Below are 26,608 nucleotides of genomic sequence, written 5' to 3'. Positions count from 1 at the left end.
CCCACGCTCACAAACTAATAATAGGGCACAAGGTATGCACAGATTTCGTAGCTGTCCACAGGGTCTGTACAGTGGGTTGGTATGATACATACACTTTTGCAGAAAAATGGTAAAATGTCCGAATGCCTATTAATAAATAATGTGACAATACCCCAAGCAGTAACAGTTTTAGATCACCATTGGACACCTTCTGCCCAGTAACTTTTATGTATGCGGTCTTTCAGCTTCATCTGTGGAAGACGTCCGTTAAGATGACATGGCATCTGACACGCCCAGGCATTTTGTTTTCAAAGATGGGCTCTTTTGGTTTGTTGTAAATTTCCGGTAGGCACTCCCTTTTCCGTTATGCATTAGTTCCCATAGAAGGATGCGTTCAATAGGTAAATGTGGCCATTTAAATCACCTCAGGTGCTTCAAGCAGCCTCTCCCTTCAAAAGACGAATTTTGAAGCCCTGAGTTAACACTACGGAAATTATTGTGTATTAGCATTAAGACCTAGTAAGATTGTGGACAGTTTAACAAGGATTTTGTTTCTTGCGTACAAGTCCTTCCCTAATGTTCCCAGCACCTCTCCAGGTAAACACTATTTTCACAAACTTCCTTCTGATTCAGCCCACATTTTTACTCAGCGGTCCTTAGCCAAAAATGTCTGACTCGAAGACACAGACTTCCACATAGAAACATTCCACAGTCACGGAGGTTCAAAGAGCCCCCTGTGTCAAATCAAAAGACACCAGTGGGAACAAACCACTGTTCTCCATCTTCAGTGCCGTAAGAGGATCAAGTTAGGAAGAAGGAAAAAGAACACAAAAAGGACAAACCAATGGCAGTGAAAAGGAAACGCAGCTTAGCGATAAGCGCTAAACAACAAGCACTTGATTTTGAGAGGAAAAAGCAGCAGCTAGAAGCCGAAATGGCAGCATTGCCGCAGAAGAAAAACAGTTCCAGTAATTAGAAACTTACAGGATACCCTCAGAAACAAGATAGAAGAGAACTAAGGAGGAAACACCCTCAGAACTATAACTCTCACTAATACTGGTGCGATAGCAGCACCTTTATGAGGAGTATGATCAGCCCTTAACGGAGGAAAGCTCACATGGGGAGGAAGACATCTAGCAGAATCTAGAAGCTGATTTTCCCTAGAAGGAACTCTACTTCTACCAATCAAGACAGTCAACTCCAGATGACTTCTCATTGTATAATGCAATGATAAAGAGGGCTACTGCTCGTGAAAAAACAGGCGGAGGATTATGTCCTACTAGAGGCGCTAGGCAGTGATCTGAATACTACAAACAAAATACAGTCCTTCAAGCAAGGACCTAATATACATAAGGTAACACACCTGTGTACTCTTTAATTGTATCTACAGCCAATAGGAGGGCTAATGCACCAGCATCTACAGAACCATCATAGACAAGGGAGCAAAAGGCTGCAGGCAGTAGGTAAAAAATGGAAAGTTTAGGAGCCACCCAGTAGCTTATTGCCAAATGAAATGCCCTGCTCAGCATATAAGGTCACCAGAAAGGGGACACAATTGTAGATCTCATGCATCATGTGCTGAACAATATTAAAAGTGGGCAAAATCTGTCATGCAAGAAGGCAAAACTATTGCAAGAATATGCCTGAAGTATTCCCCAGATGCTGCAGAAATGGCCGGCAGACAGCTGTGCACTGGTGCTTTACTAAGACAATATTCTTGGCTCAGGGTTTCAAGTTTCAAGCATGAAGTTCATGCGTCAATAATCAGTATGCCCTTCACAAGGAAGAGCCTCTTTGGACCATTGGTGGATGAATCCTTATGACAGATCAAAAAGGATAATGGCATCACTAAGGCAATTGGAGAACTCCTAGCCAGATGCTCCTTCAAAAGAGACACATAATCCAGTGGGGAAGCGTGAGCTCCAACAAATGCGCCAATAAATCCAGACCAGTCATGGATTAAGTGCTCAATGAGAAGCTCACAGTGGGAGGGAGTCTTTTGATTTCTTTTGAGTCAGAGCACACGGCAAGAGCCAGTCCAAACAGGATTTTAATCTCAAGTACATGACTCTCAATCAGGACGCCGTAACCCCGGTTGGAGCAGACTAGTAGAGTTTCTCTAATAATGAAGAAAAATCAAATCTCACAAATGGGTTTTAAAAAATTATAAAACATGAATATTACATAAAACTAGAGAAAATACTGCCAAACACACCAAAAGAAAAGAGTCTGCAAAGCAGAAGAGCTAAAAACCGAAGGGACAATAGAAGAAGTACTGAGAGCGGAACAAAATTTGTGAGTTTGCTCAGTTTAGGTCATCATTCCCAAGTTGGAACCTGAGACCATTAGTGGGTTTAAGAATCCTAAACAATTTCTTCCATACAGAGAAAATCAAGATAACCACCATACAGGAAGTCATCCCACTTTTGCAGCAGGGGCGCAACACAGGCCCCCACAGCACTCGCGGTGCGGTGGGGCCCCCGAGCTGCAGGGGGCCCCCTCATCACACAACTCCGGATTAAATCCGGAGCGGGGCCCCTCTGTGTACCTGGCAGGAGGGCCCCCCCTCAGCTTTCATTAAGCCACTGTTTTGCAGAAGGGAGACTATATGGTGACAGTCAATCTCAAAGACGTCTACCCATAGAAGTATCTCAAGTTTGTAATTAGTAACACTCATTACCAGTTAAAGGTTTTACTATTAGGGAAAAAATCATTGTCACAAAATGTCTCACAGTGGTGGCTGCACATTGTAAAAGGGAGAGGATATTTGATTACCCATTTCATTTCTTTTTGTGTTGTTATAAGTTAATAAAAACCGTCACAATATCTTACAGATAATATAAAATAATAAGAGTTTTGAATATAATACTTCATGGTTACTTTTCTGGTTTGTCAAAGAGTCCCAGATTTTTAAAAGAGTCATATAATTATCTTATACTCGTAGTCATCTGGTTGTTTAATCGTTATGCAGACCCGCTTTCTCATTCTGGAGCTGTGCCCTCGGAGCCCTGTTTGAGTAATTTGTCATGAGATTGCGAAATTTTGTTTACCCATTCATAGACGATTGGCTGGTAAAGGCTAACCTTTTGAGTCAATGCCAGAGCACCTAAGATCAGATAATGAAAATAGTGTATCTGCTGTAGTTCTCAGTGAACATGGCAGACACCACAATATCTGACCATGATAACTGTGATTTCTTTATTCATCCCTTTAATTCACTTCACCAGGTTGCATATGTGAAAAGGATGGTTGCAATGTCAAGGGTCACAGAAATTTGGGAACAGGGACGATCGAGTGAATGTTTCAAAGATATTGCACAGAGAGAGACATAGGTGGGCATTACAAAGCATAACAAAAGGAAGGCCATTTAAACAACCAATCTCCACAGTGACCACCACCACAGATTTATTCCACATCAGGTGTAGTGTAAATAGAAACTTAAAGATCAGGTGGCGCTGAACACTATAAGGGGTTGCAAAACACATAAATGTGTTGGACAGTTTTCCTAGCACTGAAAGATTTCCGCAGGGAAATCTCAGGAAAAGTTGTACGAATTGAAACATGCAACACAACTGCAATGTTCTGAACAAATGGGAGCACCAAATCATGTGTTCTATCCAGGCTAACTAAGGACATCTGGAGATGAGCAATCTAGTGGAGGATCTTTCTAGTAGTGATACACCTGCGAGGGCAACAAAAAATGTAGAAGTAGACAGATTAATCAAGCCACAAACAATATTGCACAAGTAGGAGTAAGATCAAGGGATGTTAGACACAGTTTTTCATACTTGGGTGACGCCACAAACGGATATGTATGCAATCACCTAAGCTCTTCCTATGATCCCCCCACAGCCGTCCAAATGGTATGCAAGTAAATGGACCAAATTTACACACTGGTGCATGAAAGAAAATCTGTTACTCAACCTGACAAGGTAGAGAATAGTTTATCAAATATTTGATGCATTTACTTTTTGTTAAACTCTTTTATGCTAGAGTTTCATACACCCGAGGTCTCACAGGGAGAAACATTTTCTTCACTGAAGTAATTAAAAAGTTTCTAAAAGGAGTGACAAGAATTTCACCACCAATTTTGGCCCCCACTTCCATGTGGAACCGCAATCTGTAACCAAGGTTTGGCAGCTTGTAGCTATTTTGGATTACCATGCAATATGCCAACCTCCCCAGTCAAGGAACCAGGGGTAAGCAAAAAAGGCAAAGGGGTAAGAAAAAAAGGCAAAGCCCAATAATAAATAAAGCTACAGGACGCACAGGTCACGAATCACGTGAAAAAAGAATCTGTAGATGGGGACCACATGCTGGGGTATTGAGTGCTTATATTTGATGTCCGATGGTGCTAGCATTGCCGACCTTTGGGCGACACCCAAAGGATTACAAAATGCGAAAATAGGGACAGGCGTTGCCCCACCCACTAGAGGGTGGAATAATGCACGGCATGTGAATTCAGAGTAGCTCAAGATGAAAACGAATTATTACCAATAAGTAACTTTCACCTGCTGGAGGGCACTGGAACCTAACATAAACCAGAGTGAAGGGCCTATGGCAATGGGGGGGGGGGGATTCTTACTTTAGTCATAGTCCACATTTGAAATCGAGTGTTCTACTGAGAGAAAGAATCTCCAGTTGGCAGAACAAGATCTAAAAAACTGCTTGTATTTTATTAGCTTTTGTTATGGTTTAGAATTGTCCTAAGAATTGCATTTTTTAATACTTTCACAGTAACTCAATTCTTCACATGGCAAACACTACTGCTACTGGCTCCTGCAAGACAAACATTGCTTTATTGTTCAATCAGTCTCCTTAAGATTTGGAATGTGCGTTGGAGCTTCACTTGAAGACTCCCAAGTGCCAGAGGTCGATCATTGAGATTCATAAGTGTTATGGTTTGGTCTTTGATCGCTTAATATTTTCTGCCCCAGTGCCCTTATTATTAGACACTCCGGGACATTGATTGATTTAGTATTATTTTTAGTAAAGTGACTAAATACCTCAGAAATGGCTTGTCCTGGTGCTAAAGAAGCCACAAACGTACATAGAGAATTACAAGCAGACAATCTTACATAGATAATAGATACGTTTATAGCAGTATGCAAACTTGTAACAAGGATTTTATGTGCTGATACAGAGGGAGAGTATCCCAGATTCAAGAGGTGATGACCATAAAAGAACAGTCACTAATGCGGACTTAATTAAAATAGGGGATGTTGACATAATGCTGAGCGCAGGGGTCTCACAGGGATGTAAAAATAGAAAAGATTTAATTTAAGATGGCAGCCTTAAAAATACATTGCTTGCTTATAGGCAGCCAATCAAGGGTGGAGAGATGAACTGTAATACCAGTTGTCTTACCTAGCCCTTCAAATGAGAAGGACTGCATAATTCTGAATTAGCTGCAGTCCTATAAAGAGTTACAACAATCCAGCCTAGAAATGATGAGGGCCTGGATCAAGGTTTTCCTGTAGGAGCACGGAAGCAACAAATTAAATTTTCCTGAGGTGGTGGTGTCCCCGCATGGTTGAAGGCCCATGGTGGCAGGGTGTGCATAAACTAAAAAGAGATAATGTCAACATGGACTAGTCTATACAGCTCTGCCATCTATTGCCTAACTGAAAAAAATATTGTTTTACACTTTTATTCAATACACGGTAACAGATGTTTCAGGAATATCCAACTAAAATGAATAATTTTCTTTTTCAGGGTGGCCTTTGTTATGAAGAAACATTTAAACACACATTTATTGGGCAAGCATGGCGTTGGAACACCAAAAGAAAGGTAACAGATCATCAATGACTTTGTACAAAATATTTGTAAGGGGATCAATATCAGGGATTAACAAGATACATTTGGAACTTTGTTTTTGTCATTTCTTTGAATCAGAAATAGTCTTACAATTTGGTGGAAAAGGCATAAATTAGCAATTCTTAAAAGGTTCAGAAGATAATGGAATAAATCAGCATATTGTTGGGGAATCCATTTGATAGAGGCATCTTGGGCGACAAAATGATTCATGTAGACGATTTTATAATGATCTATAGCTCAAATGCAGAATAAGACCATTCTTTTTTTAAAACCTCATTTGAACCAGGTAAGGACAGTCCAATGGCATTGCTCATAAAAGTATTCTTCCCACTCTGCTTTAATCGCCTTTAGCTCAGCTGGGTTTTTTTCTGGTCAAGCATTAAATGATAGTGCAGTACAAAAGAAAATCTAGCAACCTTTTGTGATTTGGCGTGTGTAGGTTCCTAGCTCCCAGGACTGCTAGTTAACCCTTCAAAGACAGGCTGTGACTATTGCTTGAAAAGCCAAGATCTATGACACTAACCTTCAGTTATTACATAGCTAAAATAGAACTAGAAAATGACGAAAAAATGCAGCAGTTGACTAAGTGTATAAAGATGTACATTTTGAGTGAGCGAATGACGATTAGTTGAGATCAACGCCAGCAGATTGAAAATTCCGAATAAATTAGTGAAGATCTTCATTCTCCAATAAAAGACATGAGAAACACAAAAAAGTAGGTTTGAGGTCATGCGAACTGAATCCACCTACACTTACTGTATTGGTTATACAATGTGACAACATTTGTCTGAAAATATAAATATGACTGATATGATTACCATGTCTTTGCACAACAAAATAATTGTTCATGCTTTTTACCAGTTTCATTCCCAGTAGCTTACATTCAGAGCTCTCTCTATGATACTGTTCCCTGCAATCAATGTGGTAATTCTTTTTTATAAAGACAACAATATGCACCTGTTCTTCAACACTGTGATCAAACATTATTTTGAATAGGGGTGACAGGTTCCTACCAGGAATGGCCGGTATGCTGGGGGGTGGACGGTCGGGAGTGGGGGGCACAAGGGGTCACAGGGGATAAAAAAATAACTTACCTGCAGGCATCCCCGTAGCGGTCTTCTGCTCCTCTTCAGGAAGGCACAGGCTCCCAGAATGCCCCGCGGCCAATCATAAAGCTGTTGTTCCGCATTAGCAGCTTCAGGATTGGCCTGAGCGCCCTTGATTTGCACTCCAGGACAGACTGGGAGTCTATGCCTGCTCTGTCCAACTGAGCTGCGATGCTGGGTTGGAGAGCGCTTTCACTGCACATGATGGTTTGGCCGGCCTGAGACGGGCGGCCAAACCATCAAGCGCAGTGATGGAAGTGCACTACCATTCCCCTCAATGCCTCTCACCACCAGGCCTGCCCCAAGATTCTGCAGGAAAGAAAAATTAAAACGAGTGTCATTTTATTTTTTCTTTCCTGCCATTTTGGTTGGATGGAGGGGGGTAGGATGGAGCCGCCGGTAGTTCCTACTCTGTGCAGACCCAAACTGTTATTTTGCATCTTTCCTAAGTTCATCCTCCGTGTCCCTATTTCTGCATTAGCATCATTGGTGGTCTCTAGATGAAAGCTGTACTAGCATCCTTAAAGTGGCTGAAGGGTAGAAAGGAGGCTTTGGTATCGATGTAGCAATGTTAGCCACTTTATTGATGCACGTTTAAACAATCATTGGCAATAGGTCTGACTTCAAAGGAATGTTGTATGTTAATGCAAAGCTTACAAGTAAATAGCATGAGAATAGATTTGTATTTGTGTGGAATCAAAGAACGGTAGAATAATATGGGTGTAGGTTAAAAGGTCAATGAGATTTGCACTGTTAAGCCAGACCTAAATAACCATGTACGTTAATGACTGCCCTCCTCCCAACTGTGCTTCTGCCAGAGAAAAACAACATAAATTATCTAGTTTTCTAAGATACATTCCAAAGCCATGTGTGTACCCCAGAATGTTTAGTCATAGGTAGCTGGATAAATAAACAAAATGATCACAACTTTATGGAGGGCACACACTTTTTTGTGAAAGCACACAACTTCTGCCCAGTTAAACATGTATTCCTGACTCCCTACATCTTGGTGGAGTCAAAGCCCCTCTCTGGTGATGCTCATCTATTTGTCTGGCAACAGCTGCATTGTAAACCAGAACGTAAAAAAAGGGACAGACACGCCCCCCCCAAAGGCTAGATGGTCCTTTTACTTTATAAGCCTCTTTTTGTGAAGTGAACACAAAATATCTCTGCTACTGTCGACTGAAAATGTAACTTACCTGATAGAACTTTCCTGATAGAGAGCCCTTCGTCTATGTTGTGCCTCTGGTTATTTGCCACGAGGGAGTCATTTAGGGACGCAGAAAAACATGTGGGCAATAATTGGAAAAATAAATAGGTTTTGCAAAGCTCCGTTACTTGGTCATGACAGCGGAAATTATTCTGTACCAGATTTGCAGAAATGTTCTACCCTTGGTACACAGCCTCTATTTGCATGGTGCTGGCACTTGTGAGAGTCACTGTGAATAGACTAGACCTTTCAAAGTGTGGTCTTTCTTTGTTATCCCCTCTCAAAGAAATTTGATGTTTGCATATTCTATATCGTAGACTGTAGCAAATAGTGGGCAAAGGAGTACCCTGCTGTTGGGAAACATAGTTATTGTACTACCCTGAGCTGAGTAATTCCCTAAACAAATGTTGTATCCAACTGGGTTAAAGCAGACCTTTTATATATTGGAGCTGTTCTCATCCGATTGTAAGTTTGTATGACGAATGGAAGTCAGATGCGGATGGACAAAAGATCCCAGACGCTTTATAAGGTCAATCGGTCACATTTATATTTGAGTATACAATCTATGTAGGTGTAAGGTGTGTAGTTCCCTTTTCAAACCTGCCTTGCTCCTCGTCGGGAAATATGGCTTGCTGGCCCCAGTGCCCAGCTCCGGATTCCTGCTCTGCTGCAAAGGAAGCAAGTTAAGTTAAAAAGAAAAAAAAGTTGTTTTTCTGTTCGTGTATGTATGTTTGTGAGTGTTGTTGTGATTGAAAGTGAATGGGGTTGAGTGAAAGTGTGAGTCTGTTAAAAGGAGTGTGTGATTAGAGATTGTGAGAGGAAATCGAAATGAGTCAGAGGTGTGGTTATCAGTGGTGCGGCGGGTGCAGTTCACCAGGGTCCAGAGTCAGAGTTTGAAAGGGTGAGTATGTGTAAGTGTGTTTGTAAGTGAGAATGAGAACCAGCGAGTATGAGTACATTTGTGTGAGTAACAATGAGTGGGAATGAGTATGAGTGGGAATGAGTAAGTGAGAGAATGTGAGATAGAGCGAGTAAGGGAGAAGAGTAAATATGAGTATGAATGAGGAAATTGTTTGAAAAAAATGGTGTGAACTTCGGCAGATATTACACCTCACCACTTCCAAAGGTTACCAGCTGCCACTGGTAAACATCGGATAGCCCTTTGATAACGTTGAGCTCACCCGGAAAACTAGGATGTAAGGGAGAATAGGTAATATTGTGGGTAAGGAAATCTATCTCACACCCAGTGTTCTCCTCTGTTGAGGACATCTTAGAGCAAAAACTGACAAAGCCAATAGGTCTAGCCTTTGGGACCTATGGCTTTCACAATGCTTTTAGGAGATGCTGTACAGCATTGGTAAAAAGCAAAATGGTAGAAATATACGTCATGATGGGATATACATGTAGCGTGTGTCCATCGTAACTCTACCATACCTGTGTCGTTAAGTAATTGCATGCATGCGTGATAACATGTGTGCGCCTAATGAATGACGCAGGTGCTATTGTTTTTTTTACGGATCCAAGATAGCGGACTCCACTGATGCTGGATATAAAAAATGTTTTTAATTGCACTAAATCACATTTTAGCTATTGGAGCAGCGCTGCAGCAAATTGGAACTGCTGTGCTCCCCAAACAACATGGAGCATAGAGAGAGAGAGAGAGAGAGATCAGCACACAACAGGGAGAGCAACACTGAGTGTGGGGGTATTTGGCGGGTGATAAACACATGATGGCGAGAGCTGGAAAACACATGTACTTTCTTGGAGTGCTTACGGAAAAAGAAACCAGTACTTCCCCCAAAGGTGAGCAGTGGAAGGATACAGGTCAGCCCATCAAGAGCTTGGTGAAGAGGCTATGATCGAGTGGAGAGAGACACACAAGAAGAGGCAGGAAACCTGTTGTATAGGAAGCGAGGAAATGTGTGACAATAAAGCCAGCCAGTGGAAGGAATGGGTGAGTTTCAAGCCCGCTTTACATTTTTGGGGTAGTCAGCAAGAGGTCTTCTGCAACCGGACAGTGGAAGCGGTCTGGTAGGTGATACCTAAAAATATGTCAAATATTTGGACCATGATGTGAACCAGTTGAGGTGTTTGTTGACACTACATACACATTGTCCTTTTAACTGTGGTTTTTAAATGAATGAGTATAAATAGTATAACTGTTCTTATTCGCTGACATTGGGACCTGTGATGACGTGGTATAGCAGACTCTCAATATAACGAATAGTGGTGAGTGAAGCTATACTGTGTGATATGAAAAAGCGCTTTGACGCCTCACCAGGGGAGGTAAGCGCTATATAAATGCAATTACAGTACAATAGAATATGGTATTGCTACAATGGCAACACAATGTCAAAAAACATTCTTGGAGAATATAGTTAGCAAGACTTTAAGGTTTTTCAATAATACGTTTCCAAGTGCCGCAGTTCAGAATTAGCTGGGCAGAGCAGCCGAGGTGTTTGCCATGTCCTTTGCCTAATGTTCTGCCTGATATTATTGTTCGTATGAATCACAACTCGAGGGCATGTGCTCTACTCAACAAGCTCATAAAAATGCAGACAAACCGACTTAATAATCAGAATTAAAATAGTGCAAATTAATCATTTGATGAAGTGACCACTAGGGACGTCATTCTATTTCGGGAGGGGAGGGCTTGCATATCGTAACCTTTGCAGATATATGGTGCTCACCTATAAATCTAAGAAACAGGCTGTAAACACGCGTGCAGGAATGGGGGCGGAGGGGGCTGGTAGTATTCAGGTTTGGGCGCCATTGTTTCTTTCTCTGGTAGAGAATAACAAATGATCATATCTTTTTTGTATTAAATTGATTTCTTATTGGCCTTCATGCAACTCGCACTGAATCAAATTCGTGTTTTTGAGTGAACTATTTTCAGCCAAATTACTTTTTCCTGTCCTGTCTGCCGGCGTTGTCCAACTGCAGTTTCCCATCTAACATTTCAGCCTAATGGGGAGCCGTGTCAAGGCAGAGGATTGCTCCAACAATCTCATTTCCCTGCAGCGGTCCCCTGCAGGCAATAGTCGAGATTTAGGCCGTGCAAATGTGGCACAATAAAAACTGAAACCTCCTCTTTCTCCCTTCCTTCCTCCTCTGGAGAGGAAGCTGTTGTCTTTCTGCAAAACTTTCTGGGCAGCGTGCAGGGAGACACACCTTGGCTTTAATGTTTTTACAAATTGAGTTCCCATTACCTTTTTTAGATCATTACCTCTGTGCCTTGAATTTCAGGAGCTTGATACATTGTGCTATATCCAGTTCACTGGTTTGCTTCTTTTTTTTGTACATCTTGAATTTGATCCTTTTGCCTGATACATCAGGAAGTGTACCACGTATAAACAAGAGCTAACTAAATAGGTTGTGACAATTTGATTAATAATGCATCTTGTTTGCTGGTGTTTAGTCCTGTTGGTTTGACTGATGTATGCAAAGATGGTAATTTATTAAAAGCAAATTCATCTGATTGCACTGCAGGGTTTGATGGAGCAAAAAACGTGTCAGCATGACTAGCATCAAAAGCAGACAATTGAAAGTTGTTCTCTTCGCGCATATCATGCATAGATGGCAAGGAGTTTGGATTGTTTTTGCAAAGAACTTGGGAATTGTATTGTGAACAAGGCCTGATGGCAATGCTTAATTTAAAAAAAAATATAAGTGCCAGGGCTCTCTTTAGGAGGCCACTGCAGGTTGCCCATGCCAACGCCTCCAATGATGGTAACAACACAAGTACTACCATTCACACTCCTACAAGTGTGACAGTTCGGACTATTTCAGGCCCCCAAAGCTATAATAATGGCTAGAATGGCAGGTAATATTAATTTTTAATTTATACTGAGTTAATAATTAAGTGTTGTTGTGGTCATCTTTAATTAGCCAGACAGCGCCACCTTATGGCAGACTGTCACAGGCCCCGGTGCTGACAATTAAATGCCTGTGCCGAACACCGGAAACCACCAGCTCAAATTAAGCACTGCCTGATAGTTATGTCCTTGGTCTTTATGAACGAGAGGCGGTAACTTCGACATAGAACGGCAATGTTTTCATCGAGTAAGCGCCTCTACGGTGTAGATGTTGATTCATCAAAATGCCAGGGATAGGGGAAATGACATCATTCACCGTTTTCCAACCTGAAGACCTCTTGTATTGCCCTTTAACCCCTACTACCTTTTGACTTGCTGCAGAGGGGCTAGAAGAAGAACAAGGAGCGGCTATTACTTTAAGTTAGTCTTGCTTACTTTTTCTTGTTGATGGCTTCTTTGCCCCTGAAATCAATACTTCAAGATGAAGTGAGTTTTATTGTGTTAGTGTTTGTCTAGCACTTTCCTACCCCTTGCATGGACCAATGCACGGAGTAAGGAGCTCCTCTGTTTGAATAATATATATAGCACTGCATACCCCTAGCAGATGCTACACCTAGTTAACATGTATGCTTTTAGTACTGATGCATCTTGCTGTTAGCCAAGGTGTTTTAACCTTGCATCATTGCATGCAAGTGTCATTTATAGGAGACGACAAGTAACACGGCAAGCCTCTTTATTTCCTGCATACTGCAACTTATTATGGTTTCAGGCAACAAATCTCATGATTCCAGACACAGCATGAAGAATGTTATCATGGATGCATTAAAACATCTTGGTGGAAGCAGCAAGGTCTCTAGAACTCACTTCCATTTAACGGGAATGTGATCGAACTGCAGTAATTGTAGGATTTGAGGGAGGGGGTCTAGATTTGGATACCAAGATTGTTCTGTACCTTAATTATGAGACCAGAACTTTCAGGTAACATTTTAACATTGGTTAAGTATTGGACTGAACTACTTGTATATATTTACGCAGTCAGGGATTGGTCGGAATTTGTTTTCATTGTTGCTACCCAGAAGGTATTCATTCAGAAAGTCTTTTCAACCTGTAGCAAATTCAGCAACTCCATAAAACTATCTTTCACTAAGGACTGTCATGAATATCTGGGTTTCAAAGATTGCAGGGCTGCTTCTGCACCATATTGTTTCTCTTGACCTGTGTTATTAAATTTATTATTGAGAACAATGCATCAGTGTAGTTATGTGGGTGATTTAAGACCATCTTGGTGAGCAAATGTGCTGTTGGCTCTATTGTATTTGACTATATGCAAAAACATTCTTGAATGCTGTTCTAGCGTATTTAGGGATTTTACATTTGCATTTTAATTTGTAGATAGTTCAATAAAAGGTACCAACATATGATGCGTTAGGATTGTTCTCAAGTAATGAAGACAATTTTGCAGCACAATAGATAATTTTAAACTGGCCAAAACCTGTTGGATAGAATTTGACATAATAAAATATGTTCTGGTCATGTATTTTACTCTTCAGGCGCACAATCTATTCTATTAGCTAATTTTTAATGACTTGCTGCCTCTGTAGTTAAGCTAGTGGAAATATAATGAAGATGATCATCGAGTTCGCTCATTTATGAAATGTTTATTCTGATGTATAACTGCAGATTCCTAACCTTTTCAATCATTCCCAAGAACCAGAATGGATTTGGAAAATGTTCCTGTCATTGGTCTCGCCTGCCTCCTTAGCAATGACATGGAGTCGCATGTAGGCCCCAACCCTGCTAAATGGCATTAGTTCCTCTTTTACCATGCCCTTTGAAATTAAACCAGAGCATTGTTCCCACCTTTATAGGTGTCTTTTACAGATTTCATCAAACTATATTACCATGAGATAACTAAAGTACAACCTATATCTTTTTCTTTCTTCAATAGTATTTTATTGAATTTTAACTTAGTACAAAACATATGCAATCATTTATAATCAAATTTGTTGTAGTTAACCGATTCAAATTTCCACTTGGCAACTGTCTCCCTCCTCCACCTGTCCCCTTCCCTGACACTTATCTCTATTCTAGAGAGTGAGAATGACCATGGTGATGAGCCAAATTGATATCACATTTTAATCATCCAATGTTTCCTTTATTCCTTTCGCTTTATTTTAACTTAGGACTTGCAAGTCTTAATGACCATAGTCTTTCTAAAACTGCGGATTCTTCAGTCAAATATTCAAGCAATGTCTTGTATCTTTCAATGATTCCTCTATTGTTTCCTTGGTTCAGCAGCAATACTACAAAAGGTTGGAAGCAATTTTCACTTTGGACACCAATACAGTTTAGCGGCTGATCCCTAGAGTGAAGATGATGAGAGGCAGACAATTTACTCCTTTCTCATTATATTGATTCTGGCTTCTACTTCAACCTCCCAAAAAACTAGTAGTTTAGACACTGAAACTGAGTTGGGCTCAGAGCGTCCTTTGCAGTGGTTGTTCACAGGGTTGCGGAAGTCTTGGATTTAGAGTTGCTGACTGTTGAAACAGAGGTAAACTTACTAACTTAAGTTTTGGTGCCTTGGTCATCAACTAGAGAGCAATTATTACCATTTAATGAAGCCCTGACTGAGTCCCTCATGGCTACCTGGTCGAAACAGGGTTCAGCATCATAAGGGAGCTGCCCAGTTGCTTAGCACCACAGGTCCACTCCTAAGGGACCCATCTTTCCTAATGGAAGATCCAACTCCGGAGAGTCTGTAAAGCAATTTGAATACCAATACTTTCCCCACTTCTCCTCTAGCTAGAGAGTCCAAAAGGTTTGATGGTCTTGGCAAAATAATTTTTTCTTTTGCCAGTTTTGTCCTACATACATTAAATGTTGTTTGTATCTTGGGCTGTTATATAAACACACAGTTTAGAACAAAGAGAGGAAGATCTTGCCCATTCCTAGAGAGAAAAGAGACCGTGGTTACGTAATGTTAATCATGTATAAACAGGCAACATTTTCAGAACCAACGCCCCTGTTAGCCTAGGCTACTAAGTCTTTTTCACGGCTTCCTCCAGTTGCCATTGGCCTAACGCTTGCTTGGCCTCCTGATGAGTGAAGAAGAACTGGGAGAATCCGCCTTTTGTAATCTTTAATTTCGTCTGCTCCTGTAAGAAAACTTGTGCACCTTCAGCCTTTAACGGGTCAATAAGCTGTCTCACTTTCCAACGCCTGTCCATGGTAGCTCTGCATAAGTCTGATCTGACAAAGATGGATAAAGAGTCAACCTTTGCTGGTGTGCCATGGTGGGCTTTCATGGATATTGCTTGCCTTAATAAGAAATTGCAGAAGAAAATCAACAGTAGTCTAGGATAGCGAGACTCCTGCTTGTGTAAGAGAATTGGTAATCTATGAGCGCGCAATCCCAGTCCCAATCTACAAGGTCGGGGAAAGCCTTCTGCAATAACTGGACCACAAACGCTCGGGATCAGATCATTCCTATCCTTCAGGGACCCCAAAAAGCCTTAATATGTTACGGCGTTGCCAGTTCTCCAAGTCCTCTATTTTAGCCTGCATGACCAGCATCTGACCGTCATACAATTGTACTGATCCGGCTGTTAAAGTGGTGGTCTTCTCTGTGTCTGTGACCCACTGTTGCAACTCGGCTATATCCTTTGTTAATGCCCCTGCCTTGCTTGTCACCTCGGTCAGAGACTGCTAGATACAAAGGTTATCTGCCCTGGCCTGCGCATAGTGCTCTTGCGCCTCCAGCCTTTGATCCTACAGGGTCTGTAGGATTAGGGAGAGCGATGGCTCTTTAGTACTCAATGTGCCCTTTGGCAGCCGTTACTCGGTAGGACTTTTGACCTCACTTTTCTCTCCACTTACCCTCTATAACCTTAGGGGGCAGAATGGGGCTACTTGACTAGTGGGGGTATTTGTAGCAGGCATATCTTGGTGGTTCATAATAGTATAGTGTCTATACAGATTCTCTTGGAAAATGTTGTGTCTGCAGCCGTGAAGCATTAAAGGGCTATCACTGCAAATATAAATTAATTGTTGTGAAGTCTATGGCCTAAACTAACTTGCCATCTTGGGCATTCTGCTTTAGGTGTGAGATCAGTAGTTTCATGCTCATCACACCAAGGACCTACTGAGAGGGCAGTTGCAACCCTATCTTCACATTTCACAAATATAAGTAATTTTGACTTGAATGCGGCTGGCACATTCACTCAATAGTCTTGACTGGGAGTTGTAGTGTAGAGCTACGGGAATCTTCAGGATGAGAGGCCAGCAACAAAAATGTTTATTGTGCTAAAATCTGTGCCCGTTTCCCAGAGATGATAAAATGCACATCGATTGAGTTTATTAAAATACCTACAAGTACTGAGGAATGTACTGCCTTGACTGACCCTGTAGGTGATATGTTAGCTAAAGACACATTTAGAAAATTCAGCTTTTTTTAATTGGTTTTAGCGAGTGAAGTCTTTGTGCTTTGGTGTGTTGTCAGATTGTGGTGGATTTGCGAATGAGTGATCTCTCACCCTTTATGGAAAATAAAATCATTTTATTTATGCAGTTTACTGGTATATATTGCCTTTTTCTGAAACCCCACTCAAGGGTTCTTTTGTGAATGAATAGAAGGCTGTTAAAATAGCACATAGTATATGTCACAGTTGGATCCCTTTTTAGAAAGGGAACAGGTGGGTATTAAGAATTTAAAATCCAGAAGCAGTGCTACTGGATATTTGTTGTCATTGCAGTAGAATATGATGCCAGATAATAGTATTGCAAGAGCATGGGAATGAGCATTAGGAAGGGAGTGTACCTGGACTAGTTTGGGCGAAAGCTATCTATCTTATTCACTCACACTCTTGCACAATGTGCTGACCGCATACATGTCAACATTTTAGAAGAGGCGAGTGGGAGATTAAAAAAAATATATAATTATCGGGAGAATGTATTTAAATTTATAGATTTCTGTGGAAGCAAAGGTAATTTCAGTCGGGATACAGCCAAAATAAAGCAATTTTTCGCTTCAAAACTCGTGAGTCTCCCTCCTGAAACGCAGCCATAGCCATGTATGAGACCGGTTTTTCTAGGAACCCTTTGTCAGTGATCATGCGACTCCATTTTGCCACTGTGAGATCTTATTGAGTTACAGTGGTAGGACTGATGTTTTGCCCTTCTTACCCAGTAGAGTGCTGTCATAACCTTGGTCAAGAGTGTGCCTAAAGCCTTTAAATTCTGAGATTGTCATATTGGTTCCATTGGGACTAGAACATGAGCATTTAACATTTTAACAGTTGGCATGGATGCAGAAGCAGCTTCTGGGAGGACAACACGCATGTGTTTTCCTCCAAGGAACCATATGACCTTCAGTGGTCCCCATGCATGGTCAGTCTTCAGAAGAGCAAAGTGACCTTTTGCATTATCCTGAGACATGTGGCTTCCTACTGCGAGAAATTGCTTCCTTAAACGGGTTCTGAGTCCGTCAGTGGAACTGGGCATCTAAAGTGGACATCCGTCAATTAGGGCATTATTTTTTGCTAGAATTCCTTATTGTTTATCAATAACTTGATCATATGTAATCCTCATACGTGTAGGTCCCAAGTGAAATCGCAGTCCTACGTCTTATTGTTTTTCTGTGTGTTGCAAGTAAAACAGTAATTAAGTAATTTGAATTAAAGGCCTCTAAATGGTCTATAACCTATTGTTAATGCGTTGTATGAGAGGTATGACTTTATCCTAATTGCTGGAAAAGCTATACCCAGTAAAGACTTCATTTATCAGCATCATTTTGCAGCACTCCGTGTTTCTCAACAAAAAGGTCAGCCGACCTTTCAAAGTACCTTATGCTTGCGGGTTTAGCAGTATCCCAATCAGGAGAGAGCAGGTGATGCACGCTAATGGCTCTTCTTTAATGACTACTAATATTGTTCGAGCAAGTTGTTGGTGCAGCTTTTCTGTGGCATGTAAGATCAGTACATTAACCCATATTACCTTGGAGGAGTGGAGCAGAAACGATAAATAATTCCTAACTGTCATATATTTGTTGGCTTTAGCAACCGATTGACATAATCAGCAAGTGTTAAAGTAATACGCAAGTTAAGTTATGTGGTTGTTGGTAGCGTCCAAACAAGGCTGTATCTAGACACTTGATTGTGTGCGCACAGTGTACTTATGCGTGTAGGGCAAGGGTTGTGTTGCACCCTGCAATTTATGTATATATATATATATATATATATATCTGTAACTAATCATGTAATGTTCTTTCACTTTTCTCCTCAACACAGTTTTTTCGAAATGTGTCCCTCTTTCCTTTCAACTGTTTACTATACTGGAAGAAGTCTATGTCCCTTGAACTTCCACCACCTCCGGCCAGTGCAGACACCCTGTCTCCCCCTGCCCCACCCACCCCAATTAAACTTCAGAACTTTAAAACTGGCCTGTTTACAACTCATAGCAGTGATCATCTAGTTCCATACTAATCCAGAGGTTTGTTGGTGTGTCTGTCTCTTTATCAGGATTCCTTCCAGTGAGGTCTCATCCCCCGTCCACCACGGCCACCTATGTCTTATTGTTCTCCCATATGTTCTCCCAATCTAAGTGCTCGTTCTTTAGGGCATGTCTAATTATTTGTTATTTTGGGCTTGTATTTTCATTCTGTCATTATGGGCCGAGTTGCTGTGCTTGTTGCTTTAATTTAGTGGTGAGGTCCTTTTTTTTTGTTCGGCCCACGGTGTTCCCTGTGAGGGGAGTCCTCTTTTGGTGGACTCTCCTCCAGTGTACCCTCTAGGGCCTGGGTGTTATCTGTCACTCTCTGTCATCTAGTACCTCATTTAACTCCTGCAATGTTTTGGCCACCGATAGTGAGCATATTGTTTAGTCTTTCCTTGGCAGTGAACATAAGTTTGAAGGGGTGACCGCAGTGAAATTAAATCCTTTTGATCCTAAAGAAGCTGCTAATGGTTTGAATCCACATCTCTTCTGAAGGATCACATGCGAAAGGTCCAGGTAAATCTGAATGTCGATGCCCTCGTTTGTAATGCCTCTTGAATTTCTGGCTGCCTCCATTATTCCCTCCTTTAATTGTGCACCCTTTTGATAATGACAGGAAGTGTCTTCGCCGACTGTTGTGAGCTCAAGGCTGTGTGTGCTCTGTCAAGTTAAAGAAACCCACTCCACTCCAAGCCACCGCATTAGCAGGCAGCTGGCACCTTTTCAGTCTAGAGGGGCCAGTTGAGGATTAAAGATAGTCTCGTAGTGTACCCACAGTGTCTCTGTGATATTGGAGCACTAAGGAAGCCCAGCTCCGAGTCTAAACCTGCCTACAAGGCCTCCTCTTTGGTCTCAGAGGCACTCCCCACCTCCAGTCCTGCTGTAGTCAGCTCTACCTTGGGGAGAAGGAGGGGTGTCCACCTCTGCCCTCCAATGCTTCACCAGGATCCAATCTGAGCCAGCCGCTGTGTTTTTGCTCCCTCAGCCCTCCCAGGACACCCGCAGTCAGGCGGGCATGAAACAGCCCGATGTGCCTCTTTTTTGCAATCCTATATGCTTGGCTCCACGCCAGTTGGTCTGCTTGAATTCAGGTACAAAACAGCCAGTCCCAGACAGATTTCAATTTTTTAATGAATGGTATCATATTGACATACTTAGTAGGTGTCAAACAAAATATTGGTTAGTGCCACCTAGAATTAACCAAAAGTAGCTTGTTGCGATCACCACTAGTCACAGCCAAATCTGTTTAGATATAGCCATGGGTTGAGTAATAAGCCTATGCTAAAACCTTTGTTGTGCCAATAGGGTTCAATTCTAATGAAAAGCTGTAACGTACACGTGTCTGTTATCAGTGTGTGTGGTATGTGCGTGTCTTCACAAGGAATGCATCCTAGGGGTAGCACATTTGGAGATTATAGATATGCATAATTGTGATGTTCTGAGGAAATGTTTTAAATTTTGATGGATAAAAGTAAAGTTCCTTTCCTGGGAAATTCCTTGTACCGGTCATGTGTGCTTGAGAGCAGAAGTAAAATATACTGGTTAAAAGTCTTCAGGTAAGAAGGCATTTAGAATGTGAGATACCGAGTTAGCAGTTAACGTCGAAGATGATGAGGCAGAGTTCATGCGAATAGTTGAACACCGTGAATGGCGCTCTTGTAAACAGGTATGCTGAATTCTAAGCAAGAATGCATAGTTCATATATGCAGATAAACAGAGCTGAAGAACTAGTACATCCTGCATGAGACTCAAATGATTGAAGTTGCCTAGAAACAGCACATGGCGCACAATTTGTGGTGGGAGTGGGCCTCCCCCTCAGTCACCATCCTCTCCAGACCATCATTGGCAGCTTCCAAATCCCTGTATCTTGACTGCAGTACTAACATCTCGTAGACAGCATCACTTTACATAGGTCCATCCATTGACACCCTAAGGTCCTGACATGCACAAGGGTGATAGAAGCCTGACAGGTGAGATAACTGAAAGGGGTGCAAGGATAATTTAGGAGATCTGTGAAGATGATTAACATGGCGGCCACTTTATAAAAGTTGACTTAAATGCAAGAAAACTCGAAATTGAAGTGAGAAGTTGAAACCACTAGCTAGCATAGCAGATCGTACGATGATAGACCCACTGACCTCTTAGCTGAAGCAAGTGCAGTTTGTATAAAATCCGAATGGTAGCCGGTGCTAAAACAGATTCAAATCCTACTTGAACTAATTTCAGCTCTTCTTCATGGGCATAAAGAGCCCCATTAAGTAAATGTAAAGACGCAGGCATGTAAAGTACTGGTGTTCTTGCTTTATTCTGCAGTGTTTAAATAAATTGTTTCTGTGTTGAAAAAGCTGAGTTTATAGGTAGGAGTTTACAGGTGGTAAGTAGATCAGTTGTAAAGCATGTGCTAGTACAGAGCAGGCCTATGAGGATTTATCAGGTTGACTAAACACCAGATGATACAGTTTTTATTTTATTGCCATCCATTCAACACCAACTCCCTTTGAACTCTTCAAAGTGGCCTTTGCCCAAACGACAAAACAATAAAATACCAATGCCTAGTTTGATTGCGCAACATTTTTGTTTTATGCCGCCACAGCTTCTAGGTAGCCATTCTTTTTGTGAAGTATGGCAGATGTCTAATTTTATTGACATGCCTGCTTCTTCATGGCATATAGTGTATTAGAGCGGAACACGTGCCTTGTGCATCATGGCGGGAAATCCATATTACGCCCATACACATTTGACAGAAGACATCTATTTTTTTTGTTGCACAAGTTCCCTTTGGTTTTACTTCCATTTGCCGCTGGCATCCTGCTACAACCAAACTTGTCTTAAACTACACTGCCTGGCAGGCGTGTGAAGTCTCCTGTTAAATGCATGAGGACTGCAAAGCAGTCATCTCGTAAGAGTGGGGTCTGGATAGTTGATTCTAATTACCAGTAAACAGACAAAACATAGACTGCACTTTACTGGCCGTTTGATAATAAAATACTCATTATTTTTGCATACTGCCTGCTGCTGAAACTTCGCCATTCAATTACTTGAGTTAATTTTCATTGAAGTATCTTTTTTTCTGTGTTTAGACAACATGCATTTTTAGTACTGCTTATAGCTTTCTCGGCAGTGTGAGATCAGGTTAGCATATTAGGTCTGTCTATTGGGCTTACCAAGAGCACAGAGGGGCTTGCAGCATGCCCATTGGTTGGCTTTAGTATAAATTTTATTTGCTTGCTTTCTTTAGAATGGCTTGCCTTTTTTTCAGCTTGTCCATCTTGTGTTTCCCACGTCCATGGAGCATAGTCTCTTTCACTGGCTTGATTCTGTGCTTCCTCTGCTTGCTTTTAGGGAACTGTTTTTTTTTCTTTTGGTTTAAGCGAGCTATGAGGGAGTGCATGTGTTTTCTAGCTGTCATACTAGTGTGCTCTCCGCCCTCCCCCCCACATTGCTCTCTTTCTAGCCCATGTAGTTGTATTTGTGAATTTTGTTTATATATCGCTTACTACCCCTGATGAATCATTGGAGCGCTTTACGGGGACTAGCACACTGCTCCTTAACCCAAGATTAGAGTTAAATATTTAGATTCCGATCCAGGTCGGAAGGGCACCGAACGCGATCCGGCCGGAAAAACTACAAGCCGTACGCGTGTTTTCCACCCGACTTGTACAGCTGCACGAGCGAGCCAGTACGATGCGAGCTACATGAAATTCATCGACCGAGTCATTTACGGGTCCGAACCGCTCCGTACGTCTCGGTCGTAAGCTAACCGTGGTGTGCAATGGATGCGATTCACGACTGAGCCAGTACGATGCACGTGTCGGACAGCCTGTGCGAGCCGGAGTGTCTGGCTCGCAAAAGCTCCCGGAGTCGGACTTCGGGGGTCCGCGTCAGACCCCCCGACACCCGCAGCCATACGACTCGCACACAGGGGGAGACCCATGGGTCTCCCCCACACAGGCATGTACGGCGCGGATGGCACCGACGCGTACCCACTGTAGGGGGCGCACATGTTCGAAACGTACCCATTCAGTCAATGGGAGCGCATGTACGCGTCGTACAACTGGCTCCCATTGACTTCTATGGGAGTCTGACCGAACTGAGTCCGACAGCATACGTGCACATCGTACTCGCTTGGTCGGACTGTAGGGGTCCGGCTCAGTCGGAAAGCACTCCGGATCCGACTCGGTCGGAGTGCTTTCCGACCCGGATCGGAATCGGCCCCTTAGTAGATTAGTAATATATGTGTAGTTGTTTCCCTTGTGGATTAGTTGTTGAAAGGTTGTGCTGTCATTCTCATGCATTTAGTAGTGTTTTGAGTTGGGATAGAATAATGGAAGTTGATTAGAAAAGGGAAGTTGAGTGGTGATTGGGAATAGTGTACACATGTGTCTGTTAGTTGGGAGAATTGGATAAAAAAAGTTGAAAGTTTGAAAGGCATGCTTTGAGAGTTGTACTTGTCAAAAAGGTTTGGGATGAGTCAGAGAGATTAGGCATGGGAGAAAGGTTGAATGCAATTGATTTTTTTTAAACCAATACCTGTAATTTACATACATAGGTAGACCAAATCAAGAAGAGGAGAGTTAGGTTTTTAAAGTGAGTTTCCTCCACGACCAATTATATCAAAATACCAAAAAAGAGAGACCTCACTTGGGTCGGTATGATTCTCTCTAATTCACACAATACCCTATGGGTTTTTTCCTTTTTTAGGTCTCGCCTTGCTATCGCGTAAGCGATCGCAAAGCGAGACTATTGTAAGGGGCTCCAAAAAGTGCTCCGAAAAGCGGATTGCAGCGCGAGCATGCGCACAATCACGCGCATCGTGCCACCATGCAATCCGTTTGGCATCGCACTTTAAAGGGTCTGCTCCCCTGCTTGGAATGCGTTCTCCCCGCCCCCGCCACCGTGCGCGCCACGCTCCGCCGGGCTTGTCTTGTTTATTATCGTGTGAGCGCGTTCGGTTTCACTTTCACCGCCGCTAGTCATCCTGTCAGCGCGTTCGGTTTCACTTTCACTGCTGCTAGCTCAATGCAGAGAGCTTGTTTTAGTTCTGTATGAATGAGCACCCACTCATTCGTGAAGTGACACCGTGGATAGTGGACTGTGCATGTGCGCATAGACACTTGTGCGCAATAACTTTCATTTTCAGTGCCCACCCTTAAATGCGCAGGCACATGCGTTCACAAGCTTACACCTTTTAATGCAAATTCATGATTGTGCGATGCTTTCAGGCAGATCTGCTTGGAAAATCGCGGATGTCGAAATCGGAGCTGCGGTGAGAGATTGTGCCATGTGCAGTCACCACTGACGTGAGACTCCACTGAGTCACAGAGACTGATTAAAAGCAAGATTATGCCCAGAGTGAGAGATTCCCTCCAGTGAGTGTGCCCGAAGTGCTTGGAATGGCATTGAAACCAGGAGGACAAAAACGCTATATTCTTACATTTAATTTCTGCTCCGATGAGCAAGTGTCCTGCTGCGGCCCCTGCAGGCCGCCCGTTCACATCAGCTGCACCAATAAAGGGCCCTTTTCTCCTTGCCCCTCACGCTGCACTCCTAACACACACTAACACCTAACACACACATAACCCCCTCCCCCGAAGCTCTCAGTTCTGCCCCACCATGAAAGCAGCCACAGTGGCAGCTACGTTTCCCTTAACTACTCCTGCCATGATCGCCCTAGTGACAGGCAGCGACCCCTTCCCACCCCTCACAGCAACTAGCTCTTGTTCGTGTGCCCCATTCCTTCTACAAGGCACTCCCTTTCCTCAGATGCAACACACCCTTTGCACATGAAAAGGGTGCAATGATGCTAGCTGGCCCCTTCTTACTACTACCACCTCCTACCGAAGGAAGGGCACGATTATCCCAGCACCGTAATGCCCTTTGAGGGTAAGCTCTCCGGGCACTGCGCTGGTGACGGTCTGAGTGAATGTTGCATCCCTTGCCCCCTCCTCCGCAGCCCATCGAGGTTTGCCCTTTGAAGGACACATTTCGCTAAAGTTGGCTGCCTCACACACCAGTAAAGGGCACCTTCCCCCGGCCCTCCTCCCCACCCACTCCCGTGCGGTGCGCCCCAGGCGCTCTCCGGGTCTGGTTGCCTCCTCACACTTCAAACCTCCCTTCGCCGCCCGAGGAGGCTCTCAGAAAGGGCTTTTCTTTCAGTCTTGCAATCTCGATGAAAGCTTGCGACACAAAACCCCAACAAGCATTTGCAATGCAATAGGTCTCGCATTTACGTGAGTTTAAGTTATTGGCATTGTAAATAACAATGCCTTTTTTTTTTTTTAACGGAAACAAAAGTAAAATGCATTGTCATTTGCAATGTCAATAGCTCAAACTCACATAAATGCGAGACCTATTGCATTGCAAATGCTTGTTTTTAAATGACTCTCACCCACTGGAAATTCCAGTGGCAGATGTTATCATCGAATCTGCTCCCAGATACTGACTATATCTGTGTGGGCTCAACCTTGAACCACAACGGAGCTCTTGTGTAATAGGGAGGCAAGGTAGGCTAGTGAGATAAAATTGCCTCCAAGAATATTCAAAAATCAATTTATTATGATATCTTGTGGCAGGATTATAAACAGAACAGATGATGCTTGTGGAGTAATTAGTAGAACCCCAGTATCTAGAAAGGTCTACATGTTTCAGCCATATTCTAGTGCCCAAGGAGGGTCAAAAGACTTTCATCAGGACAAATAACCCTAAACCCTATGTAGGATAAAAATGTTCATGTATGCACAATATTGCGGCACGCTTTTTGATAGGCAAGTTTCAAGCATGCACTAATCAGCTAAAATGGGATGCAATTCGTACACTCCCTTATGAGACACTTCTTTCCTATATAAGGATCTATGGATTGAGAGATGAACAACGATTAAACATCATGTTTTATGTTGACTCATGGTGCTATTAAGCACAGTAAGCATCCCAAACTGTGTGAACATACTGTGAACCTTTCTCACAGGTGTATTTCCTACACACAGATGTGATGTGCAGAATATACATACACAGACCTAAACACCTGAAAACCAGAGTCCAAAGATGTGTCTATATTGGGAGAGGAGTTGGCCTAATGGCTAGGGCAGTCGACCTCGAATCTTGGGAACTGGGTTCACTTAATCTCCTCATGCCTAACAAAAATGAATGTGTCCTCATGTAACGCAACTGGTACTATGTAAAGCGCCCTGATACCTGATAACTTCGGGTCAAGTTTGTGCTATATAAATCTCCGTAAAAAATAAAATATATATATAAACATTATCATTTCATTTTTCTCTACTGCAGGGCTGGGTTAGAGCGGAGCGGGGCTGGTGGCTAAGGGAGGAGGAATGGTTTGGGCACACTTAAGTGTGCATGACTGCTTGGCCAGCCATATTGGTCCGCCCAAACATTCATGCGCACTTTGCATATGCCCCACCAGGCTGCCTGATGGGGTTATGCGCAGGCTCCCTGTCCCCATCTGAGTGCTGATCCACGGGGCTCAGACCAATGACAACGCTTCTTCCTTTAATTACCAGCTCATGGTCTTTACTTCTCACCGCCTAGGATATACGAATCGTGATCTGAATTTGGTCTTCTTAAAGTTGCCTTACATTATTCTCTTGCACGTCGTTATGTTTAATGTTTTTATACACTATTAACTTTTTGTTTGTTGGACACACATTCTGTTACTACAGTGTTCTATGGCAGCCCGGTTTCCAACAAGCATGTTTTTTCTCAGAAGTGAAAGGGAATTTTTTGTTATGAACTTTAAACTCCAGCAGGAGGTTTCAAACCACTAAACTGCGGTGTGTAAGTGTTGCTACCACATCCTACTTCATTGACTGGAGAGAAGACCTGTTTACAGCAATTTCTTCATTTATAACATTGGGATTTTGAGTGTCATGGAAGACAATAAAAGAAAGGGTGCCAATACTTACTGTTGTAGACCTTCTGCTCCCAGATTCCATTGTTGGACTTTGTTTCTTTGTGTTTGATTGAAAACGTTCTTCCCTCAGTGGGTGGAATGTTCTCCTTCTGCCTGGGTTATAGTGGTTGTTAGAAGCCCTCTCCCTCATTATAGACCCAAGCATGCAGCTCAGTCATTAACCCAGGAACAGAGCCTTTAGCAGCAGGCTACGGTGGTGTATTAAGTATCTGATGGATACCTTTACATGCAGATTCCTCACCTTTTCAATATCCAAAGGCTT

The 26,608-nt window shown here is 42.5% G+C and overlaps 1 protein-coding gene across 6 annotated transcripts in view; it reads left to right on the top strand.

Annotated features, from left to right (window-relative positions):
• ZNF407 (zinc finger protein 407) overlaps positions 1 to 26,608 on the top strand; it is a 1,626,307-nt gene that overhangs the window by 587,636 nt on the left and 1,012,063 nt on the right. For all 6 annotated transcript variants that reach the window (XM_085606953.1, XM_085606956.1, XM_085606954.1 and 3 more), the window contains one exon: positions 5,695 to 5,769. In XM_085606953.1, the coding sequence (XP_085463079.1) occupies positions 5,695 to 5,769 (75 nt within the window). The remainder of the gene's footprint in view (positions 1 to 5,694; positions 5,770 to 26,608) is intronic.

The sequence above is a fragment of the Triturus cristatus genome, chromosome 5_2, assembly GCF_964204655.1.
Source record: "Triturus cristatus chromosome 5_2, aTriCri1.1, whole genome shotgun sequence".
Lineage (NCBI taxonomy): Eukaryota > Metazoa > Chordata > Amphibia > Caudata > Salamandridae > Triturus > Triturus cristatus.
Note: the sequence above shows the minus strand (reverse complement) of the source record. Positions and strands in the feature narration are given on the sequence as shown.